Consider the following 10,047-nt stretch of genomic DNA (forward strand, 5'->3'; position numbering starts at 1 on the left):
CTATACATATATATATTTTTTTAACAAAGGATACTTCGTCTCCTCAAATTTCTCTAGGAATACTAACTTTAACTTCTCAATATCCCCCTATGTTTGTTTTTTTTTTTTTTCTAAAGTTATAAGTTTGATCTGTTCATCTTAGTCTTTCAATTTTATGTTTGGTAGATCTTCATTACCAATTTATTATTGATTGTCTATTAATATTTATGGAAGAAAGGCCAGGTTGCTGTTGGCCAGGTTTGCATTAGTCTTTATATAGGTCTGTTTCCCAGATAAATCCTCTCTTGAAAGAGAGGGATGACTGAAAGGTCTGCATATGTACATGCATGGTATATTGATAAGCAGGCTACATTTTAGGATGTATGGATGAGGAGTAGGCAAGGGAGTCACTTTTCCCTTGACTCCACCCTGATTCTAGCTAAAATGGACATGGATACCCTGGGAGTCCTACCTGAATTAATGCATATATTATCCTTTTGGTGATAGCTTGGAGATAAACCACTCTGCTACATATTTAATATAGAGAAGGAAGTGGGAAAGTGTTTTCTGCAACATTATTGAATAATCCATGGATTAATCAACTTGTTTTCTGATCTATATCACATATTTATCATAGAAATCTGTGACTTCTTTGCTAGAAAGAAATTCTAACGTTCTCAGATGAGTATTCCAGACTGTAGCTTCTGCTTTGATCTCCTCACTAGGGTAATCTTATGATTTATGAAAACTTATTTTGTCTTCCTCTGGTTTTTAGTGATATTATTAAATGCTTCCCTACTGTACATCTTTGTTTTTACTGCAATGGAAATTTGAAGACCAGAGAGTGTGATTAACACATGGGATAAGACCATTGTCATGAACTGGGAGCTGACATTGCTTTGACTGGAAAGATGTGTGAAGAAAAATAGACAGATGCTAGATAGACAAATACATGATATGATATTTGGACAGACATAGATCCATAGATTGATAAACATAGATAAGACATATCTATATATGTGTGTCTGCATACATAGAAAATAAGAAAGAGTTCAGAATAAATATTTCCATATTGGTTTTAACTATGGGAAATCTTAGATACAAGAATAACACATCCATTTTTTGATTTTAGTACTTGCCTAAGTATTCTCTAATATGAGATTAATGGTGAGTGTGTAAGACAGTAATGAGAAAACAAAAGTATTACCTTTATATGCAACATTGGGATTTCATTCTAAAGAAGGTACAATCATAATAATGTTAATAAAAAGTGGAAATGTGGCAATATATTTTTCAAAATTGTAAATTAAACATGACAAGAATAAATATTGATTGATTTCATTAACTGTATAAAATTAGGCCAAATAATTTTAAATGATTTTTTTTAAAGTATATTTTCTTCTGGATAGAAAAACATGACATTTTCATTGTACAAATTTGAAAAGTAAAGTATAAAGAAATTCATAAATATAATCCATAATCTTAACTAGGGCTAACCTTTGTTAAATGCATTGTGTATATAATTTCAATTTAATATCATTTAAAAATTGTTATTAATTTACATCTATCTGTGTGTATAACCTACATTCCACTTATTATGCTTATAATATTTTTATAATTCATTTAATTCATTAAATAGTCTCTGAAAGCTCTCTTTCAAAGCTGCTCAGTATTTCATTATACACTCATTTCTTCATTTAGTGTAACCCTTACTGTTAGGGTAAGGGTTTGGATTGATTATAATTTTTCAATGTTATAAAAACTTTGTAGTAAATATCTTTATACATGTTAGAGGACACCTGAGATTATTGTCTTTGAATAAATTCCTAGAAGGAAAATTATTTGCCAATAAAAATGAATTCACATATTTAAGGTTTTTTTTTTTTTTTACACTACAATAGTTAATTTTATCTGTTCAAGAGCTCATATTGCAAGCATTAAACCAAGCATAGGCTTTGATTCTATGAGCCGAAATTGACATACTGAAGAAGATCAAAGCAAACTGCGATCCATGTACACAGATGAAAACTAAAGGCTCAGAGTTAATAACATTGTAGTTTTTAAATTTCTATAGCCTAGAGCCCAGTAGTTACAGGTCTTTTAGGTCCTTCTGGATGTCCCACAGGGTATCCGCACTTTTCTTGAGCTGAGCAACTTCATCATCCTTTAGCTTCTGGTTGATAACGCTGGTTAATCCTCAAGCATTGAGGATACACGGAAGGCTCAGGAAGACTTCATTCTCGATGCCATACATCCCCTTTACCATTGTTGACACGGGATGAATCCTGGATAGATTTTTCAACATGGATTCAATAAGATCAGCCACACTTAATCCAATAGCCCAGTTGGTATATCCTTTTAGCTTGATGACTTCATAGGCACTTTCAACCACCATCTTATGCACTTCCTTCCAATTTTCACTATCATTGTCCGTTCCCATTTCTGGATTCAATTCCTGGAGAGAAACACCTGCCACATTCACGCCACTCCATACAGCCACACTTGAGTCGCCATGTTCCCCCAAAATCCATCCATGGCAGCTGCTGGGATGAATGCCAAGTTTTTCAGCCATAAGGTAGCGAAATCTAGCAGAATCCAGATTACATCCACTTCCAATCACGCGGTGTTTGGGTAATCCACTTAGTTTCCAGGTAACATATGTAAGAATGTCCACTGGGTTGGAAACCACAATTATGATGCAATCAGGACTGTACTTGACGATCTGAGGAATAATGAATTTGAAGACATTAACATTTCTCTGCACCAGATTGAGCCGACTCTCCCCTTCTTGCTGACGGACTCCTGCAGTTACCACTACAATCTTGGAATTGGCAGTCACAGAATAATCTTTATCTGCCACAATTTTAGGCTTCTGAAGAAATAAGCTCCCATGCTGTAGATCCATCATTTCTCCTTTAAGCTTATCTTCCAAAACATCCACAAGAGCAAGTTCATCAGCCAGAGACTTTCCCAGAATGCTGATCGCACACGCCATACCAACTTGTCCAACACCCACTACAGTGATCTTATTGTTTGGGACTGTTGCCTCTTCTTCCGCAACTGGTGCAATGAGTTTTTCCTTAAGAGTTGCCATTTTGCACAGGAGGGAGAAGGCGCTGGAGACCTCAGTAACAGTAGTGCGGAGAAGACAATGTCCATATTTAAGGTTTTTGATAGATATTACAAAATTACCCTCAAAATGTCTGTACACATTATTTATTACTGTCATCCAGACAGGCGACAGTGATTTCTCCTATATCCTCTCTAATATCACTATTACTTTTGTTAAAATCTTTGCTAATGTAATAGGCCAAATTTGATTCCCCATGTTTATTTTAGTATTTGTTTCTTTGATTACTAGAGAGGTTTGATATAGTTACAAGTGTTTATTAATCATTTGTATTTTTAGGTAATTATGTTATTTACTAAATTTTGTATTATGAGATCTATTATTTTAATATCTTTATTCATTAAAGAAAAAGCACTTCATCTGCCATTTGTATTATACTTTTCTTTTTATTTTGTGGATGCTTTCCGCTTTTAAAAACCTTCATTCTTATGAGATTAAATCTAGCATTCTTTTTCTTTTTAGATTGTGCCTTTGGTGTAATGCTTTACAAGTCCTCTCTACTCTCACATTATATAAGTATTCATTGTCACCTTTTTTTAGAATTTTTGAGCTTTATTTTTCCATTTAAATAGTTACTCCACCAGAAATCGCAAATCTTAAACTAAATACCGGACTGATGAAAACTCCTGTGGCCTGTTTATCCAGAAGACTAAGGGAAGAGGAAAGAAGTTGTAGTCACACGTAGGTCCTCCCTCATCATTGCATATTCTTTGTGTGTGTTGGTGAAGTGTGAGGCTCCATTTTTACTTATGTTGCCCTCTGTCACCCTGTCAGCCCATCATCTTGCCACCCCACTGGCCCTGTACAATAACTTCCAAGCAAACTCAGATGCCAACTAAAGCTGCTCTTCTTCAAAGCTATAAAACTAGTAAAAGGAAAGGAAGTTTCACCTCTCCAAACTAGAGGATGAGGATGAAATCTGATCAAGGTCTCTTCAACTTATATTTCACAGACCATGCTGTTAAGCAGGTTCTTAGTGTCTTCCTTTAATTTAGCTTGATCAGGGAAATATTGCCCATGCATGGTACCACTAGCATTGACCACCCTTTGCCTCTGCTTTTTGTATAAACTTTAGTCATTCTGGAGCTGTGTTGAGCATGTGCATGGGGGTCAGTAGAGACAGAGACAGAGGAGAATAGGAATATTGGAAGAGTCAAACTGGTAATGGGCATCGGAGTTCACAACATCTGTGTACCTAGATTTTTCTCAAATAATTATTGAAAGAGGTGGTACCCTCCAGTTGAATGCAGAATCTACCAAAACACCAGTTATTCAAGCCAATTTTTCTTCAAGAGCCACGTTATGTCTACACTGAAAGTGTAGTGAGGCAAGTTATCCCAACCTCTCACCTTTATGATTTTCAAAAGTGTTGAGGAATCCCCAAAGCACAAGTGGCAACTGCTTTGATTTGATTCATTGATTTGTTTCCATTTTACTAAATCTCTTCCTATTCTGAGGACAATTTTCACATATTTTATGATCCAAAATTATTAATGCATATTCATAGTAGTTTTATTGAGGTATAATTTACACACCATAAAAATCACCATTTTAAAGTGTACCACTCAGTGGTTTTTCGTATGTTCAGGAAGGTATGCAACCATCATAATTACGTAATTTTAGAATATTTTTATCACCCCCAAAGAAGTCCCATACTCTTTAACCGTTAACCACATAACCATCAATAGTCACTTCCTATTACACCTAGCCTCTGAAAAAAAAAAATACTCTACATTTTGTTTCTGGGGATTTGCCTACTCTGGACATTTCATAAGATGGAATCATATAATATGTGACCTTTTGGCTCTGTGTTCCTTCACAGGGTTTTCATCACATCCATGTTGTAACATGTACCTATACTTCATTTGTTTTTATTGCTAAATATTAATTCAGTGTGTGAATATCCCACGTTTTTATCCATTTATTCATTGGTGAGTAATTAGGTTGTGTTTACTTTCTGGCTACTATGAATAATGCTGCTGAACATTCGTGTAAACCTTCTTGTGTGGACATATGTTTTAAATTCCCTTGAGTCTGTACCTAGTAGTGGAATTGCCAAGTCATAACTTACTCTTTACCTTTCAGAATCATCCTACTTTTGAATGTGTACATGCAGTGTCCCTTATTTTTCACTACATTCTTTAAAAAACTTTATGTTAACTTTGGTTTCCAACAAAATACAGGCATAGTTCATTTTATGGGGCTTTGCTTTATTGCACTTCAAGATACCGCATTTCTTACAAGTTGAAGTTTTGTGGCAACCCTGCATTGAGCAAGTCTGTCAGCATAATTTTTTCAACAGCATGTGCTCACTTCATGCATCTGTGTCACACTGTGGCAATTCTCACAATATTTCAAACTTTGTAATTGCTATTATTTATTATTACTATGTATGTTATGGTGATCTATGATCAGTGATCTTTGTTGTTACTATGGTAATTGTTTTGGGGTGCTATGAACCACATCCACATAAGACAGCAAACAATCATTAAATGTCATGTGTTCTGTTTCAGCATTCCTATCTCTCTCCCTTTCCTCCGGCTTCCCTGTTCCCTGACACATAGCAATATTAAAATTAGTTCAATTAGTAACCCATTCCCATCCCTAATGTTCCAGTAAAGGAAGAGTTGTGCATTTCTCACTTTAAATCAGAAGCTGAAATGATTAAGCTTAGTGAGGAGGGCATGTTGAAAGCCAAGACAGGCCAAAAGCTAAGCCTCTTGCACTAAATACTTAGCCAAGTTGTGAATGCAAAGTAAACATTCTTGAAGGAAATCAAATGTACTACTCCAGCGAACACACGAATGATAAGAAAACAAAACAGCCTTATTGCAAATATAGAAAAAGTTTTAGTGATTGAGATAGAAGATCAAACCAGCCACAACATTTCCTTAAGCCAAAGCCTAATCTAGAGCAAGGCCATAACTCTCCAATTATATGAAGGCTGAGAGGTGAAGAAGCTGAAAAAAAAGTTCAAAGCTGGCAGACGGTACTCCTTGAGGTTGAAGTAAATAAGCCATTGCCATAAGATAAAAGTGCAAGGTGAAACAGCAAGTGCCGATGCTGAAGATGCAGCAAGTTATTCAGAAGATCTAGCTAAGATCATTGATAAGAGTGGTTACATTAAAAAACAGATTTTCAATGTAGGTCTAACAGCCTTCTACTAGAAGAATATATTATAGCTAGAAAGGAGAAAACAATGCCTAGGTTCAAAGCTTCAAAGAATAGGCTGACTCTCTTGTTAGGGGAGAATGCAGTTGGTGACTTTAAATTGAAGCAAATGCTTATTTATCATTCAGAAAATCTTAGAATTATATTATTATTCAGAAAATTAAACAAAAATTATATTATTTAATTATTCAGAAAATCTCTTACGGATTATACTAAATCTACTCTGCCTGTGCTCTATAAATAGAACAAAGCCTGGATGACAGCATATCTGTTTACAGCATGGTTTATTAAATATTTTAGGCCCATTCTTGATACCTACAGCTCAGAAAAAAAAAAAAAGATTTCTTTCAAAATATCACTGCCTATTGACAATGTGCCTGGTCACTCAAGAGTTCTAACAGAGATGTACAAGGGCGTTCATGTTATTTTCATGTCTGCTAACCCTATCCATTCTGTAGCCTATGGACCAAAGAGTAATTTCAACTTTTAAGTCTTATTATTTAATAAATACATTTTATAAGACTATAGCTGCCATAGATACTGAGTCCTCTGATGGGTCTGGGCAAAGTAAATTGAAAACTTCTGGAAAGGATTCACCATTCTATATGTTATTAGACCATTAATGATTTGTGGGAGGAGGGCAATATACAAACATTAATAGGAAATTGGAATGAGTTGATTCCAACTCTCGTGGATGACCATGAGGGGTTTAAGACCTCAGTGAGGAAAAGAACTGCAGATGTGGGGGAAATAGCAAGAGAATTAGAATTAGAGGTGGAGCCTAAAATTGTGACTGATTTGCTGTAATCTTGTGGTAACTTGAATGTATGAGGAGTTGCTTCTGATTGATAAGCAGAGAAAGTGGGTTCTTGAGATGGAATCTTCTCCTGGTCAAGATGTTATGAACATTATTGAAATGACAGCAAAGGATTTAGAATATTACATAAGTTTAGTTGATAAAGCAGAGTCATGCTGGAGAGTGGTGCTACCAAAGGCATTATCATAAAGACTTTGAAAAGAGGAAAGTTGAGTTGAATTGCCCCAAAGGTAAATATAGATGAAAAGAAGGGGAATTTAGGAAAATTTATTCAGGAAATTGTCATTTTTTCCTTTAAAGCTGTGAAGTGTAAACTTCAAATTTCTGAGTATAAACCTGGTTAGAAGGCATAAAAAATAAGTCCGGCCTATTGCCTGACACATAGTAGTCCCTTAACAAGCTGATAAGTCTATGAACATGTTACCTTTTGTGGTCAAAACTAAAAATCTGTTTATGTTGTTATTATTATTTTTTAATGTGCCTTTCTTGGCAGGCAAATAGTTAAGTCTTAATTTCTTTGTTTCCATCCAGGCCTCTTATGTGAGGAGCTGAAGAGGAATTAAAATATACAGGATGAAAAGATGGCAATGTTGCCTCCCCCAGGACCTCAGAGCTTTGTCCACTTCACAAAACAGTCTCTTGCCCTCATTGAACAACGCATTGCTGAAAGAAAATCAAAGGAACCCAAAGAAGAAAAGAAAGACGACGATGAAGAAGCCCCAAAGCCAAGCAGCGACTTGGAAGCTGGCAAACAGCTGCCCTTCATCTATGGGGACATTCCTCCCGGCATGGTGTCAGAGCCCCTGGAGGACCTGGACCCCTACTATGCAGACAAAAAAGTGAGTTTATTTTGACTTCAGTGGTCGGTTTCTGTTGACTTCCTTCTGTATAAAAATTATTTTAAATTGAGATTAGTGAAATTTAGTGAATAACTATATCATGATGAGAATGTTAAATTAAATATATATAGAGGATATTCAGAATATGTACTTTTTCAAATTTTACATTGAAACTGGTTCTGGCATTGGCATACTACTTTTAATTTTTTTTTACATCTTTCAAAATTGTTTAGTATAATGTTTAGTATAACATAGTATACATTGTTTAGTATAATTGTTTGGCATAACTTTTTTGGACATGACACAGTAATCTGCCAAATTTTATAGTCATACCTATTTTTTCCTGCTAATAATTAACTCTCGTGTGTATGCAGACCCAAAAATCACTTAAACGTTTTTAATGCAAATGAAAATTGCTAATTTCAATTTTAAAACACCAACCTAATTCTTTTTATTAAAATTTCAAGTACAAGGTAACTTGATCTTGCCAAAACAATGTAGTAGGTTGTGATTTTTCATGTTAGCTCAGATGACCTCTGGTTTATAAAGTCTCCCTGGTAATTTTGACAGTCATGTGACCCTGTTCCCTCTTCACTCTCATTCTTCCCCGTTTATATATTTCTGTATGATATCTGTCACATCTTGCCTTAAGTAGAGTTACTTTGTTCTTTTCATTTTTCTAGGAAGTACCTTGAATAAAAAACTCATGCCATATTTTTGTTCAAACTCCTTTTCATTACCTGTTATGATATAGTTTCTCACTAAATATGTATTAGTTCCTTTTTTTTTTTTTTTTTTTGGAGACAGAGTCTCGCTCTGTCGCCCAGGCTGGAGTGCAGTGGCGATCTTGGCTCACTTTAAGCTCCGCCTCCCGGGTTCACGCCATTCTCCGGCCTCAGCCTCCCAAGTAGCTGGGACGACAGGCGCCCACCACCACGCCCGGTTAATTTTGTTTTTGTATGTTCAGTAGAGACGGGGTTTCACCATGTCATCCAGGATGGTCTGGATCTCCTGACCTTGGGATCTGCCCGCCTCGGCCTCCCAAAGTGCTAGGATTACAGGCGTGAGCCACCGCGCCCGGCCGTATTCGTCCATTTTTACACTGCTATAAAGAACTACCTGAGACTGTGTAATTTACAAAGAAAAGAGATTTAATTTGCTCACAGTTCTGAATGGCAGAGGAGGCCTCAGGAAACCTACAATCATGTTTTAAGGCAAAGGGGAAGCAAGGCACATCTTATATGGTTCAGGAGAGAAAGAGGAAGGAAGTGCCACACTTTTAAACCCATCAGGTCTGGTGAGAACTCACTCACTATCCTGAGAACAGCACTGGGGAAACCGCCCCCATGATCCAATCTCTTCCCCCCAGGCCCCTCCCCTGACACGTGGGGATTACAATTCAAAATGAGATTTGGGCGGGGACACAGAGCCAAATCATGTAAATACAATTGCAGAAAGAATGGATGAATAATTTTTTAAAAATACAGTGTACTGAGATTTAAGACAAAAAGGGTTGTACTTGAGGACTAGGTATTAATTTTAAAATAATTTTCGATGTAAAAGTGAATTTTACATTAAATTGTATTTAGATATAACTGATATAGTGAAAGGGAACAGGGAAATAAAAAGATACCTGAAAATAATAGACTCTGGTTTGTTTTCTTGAGAGAATACTGCCACATTCAAATAAAAAGCCTGACTCACAAACTTACCTCCCGAATACAGTGAGAAATGCTTATTGCCTGAAACCTACTGATAACCCTATATAAAACTTAGAAAATCAGTGTTTCTCAGATAACACAAGTCATCTCCCTGCCAGTGGGAGAAAAATGAGGCAGGGATTTGAACTTTGTCTTTCTGATTTCTAAGCCAATGCTTTAGGTTGTTTTAATATTTTGTGGTTACTGCTATTTGTTTTTATTTCTTAACTGAATACTAAAGCTATGGAAAAGGACACTTGTTATGGAATGGCTACAATAACATTTCAAGAATATTTGCTTCTATTCATGTCATTTTTTAAATTACCATGGTTAGTAAGTGAGGAATCCCCTTAATTTAAGTCCCTTTTAAGAGCTAATATTAGTATTATAACTAAAATAAAGAAATTGAAC

General features: G+C 35.7%; 2 protein-coding genes across 2 annotated transcripts in view; one reads left to right on the forward strand and one right to left on the reverse strand.

The window, feature by feature from the left end:
* SCN9A (sodium voltage-gated channel alpha subunit 9) overlaps nucleotides 1-10,047 on the forward strand; it is a 187,827-nt gene that overhangs the window by 69,193 nt on the left and 108,587 nt on the right. Inside the window, exon 2 of the mRNA XM_050752508.1 lies at nucleotides 7,629-7,936. Within this exon, the coding sequence (XP_050608465.1) occupies nucleotides 7,679-7,936 (258 nt within the window). The 5' untranslated portion in view covers nucleotides 7,629-7,678. The remainder of the gene's footprint in view (nucleotides 1-7,628; nucleotides 7,937-10,047) is intronic.
* Nucleotides 1,860-3,132, reverse strand: LOC126933044 (L-lactate dehydrogenase B chain-like). Its single transcript, XM_050752507.1, has one exon. It carries the CDS (start codon nucleotides 3,071-3,073, stop codon nucleotides 2,177-2,179), a length of 897 nt encoding a protein of 298 aa, XP_050608464.1. The 5' UTR covers nucleotides 3,074-3,132; the 3' UTR covers nucleotides 1,860-2,176.

This window comes from Macaca thibetana, chromosome 12 (genome assembly GCF_024542745.1).
Source record: "Macaca thibetana thibetana isolate TM-01 chromosome 12, ASM2454274v1, whole genome shotgun sequence".
Taxonomy (NCBI): Eukaryota; Metazoa; Chordata; class Mammalia; order Primates; family Cercopithecidae; genus Macaca; species Macaca thibetana.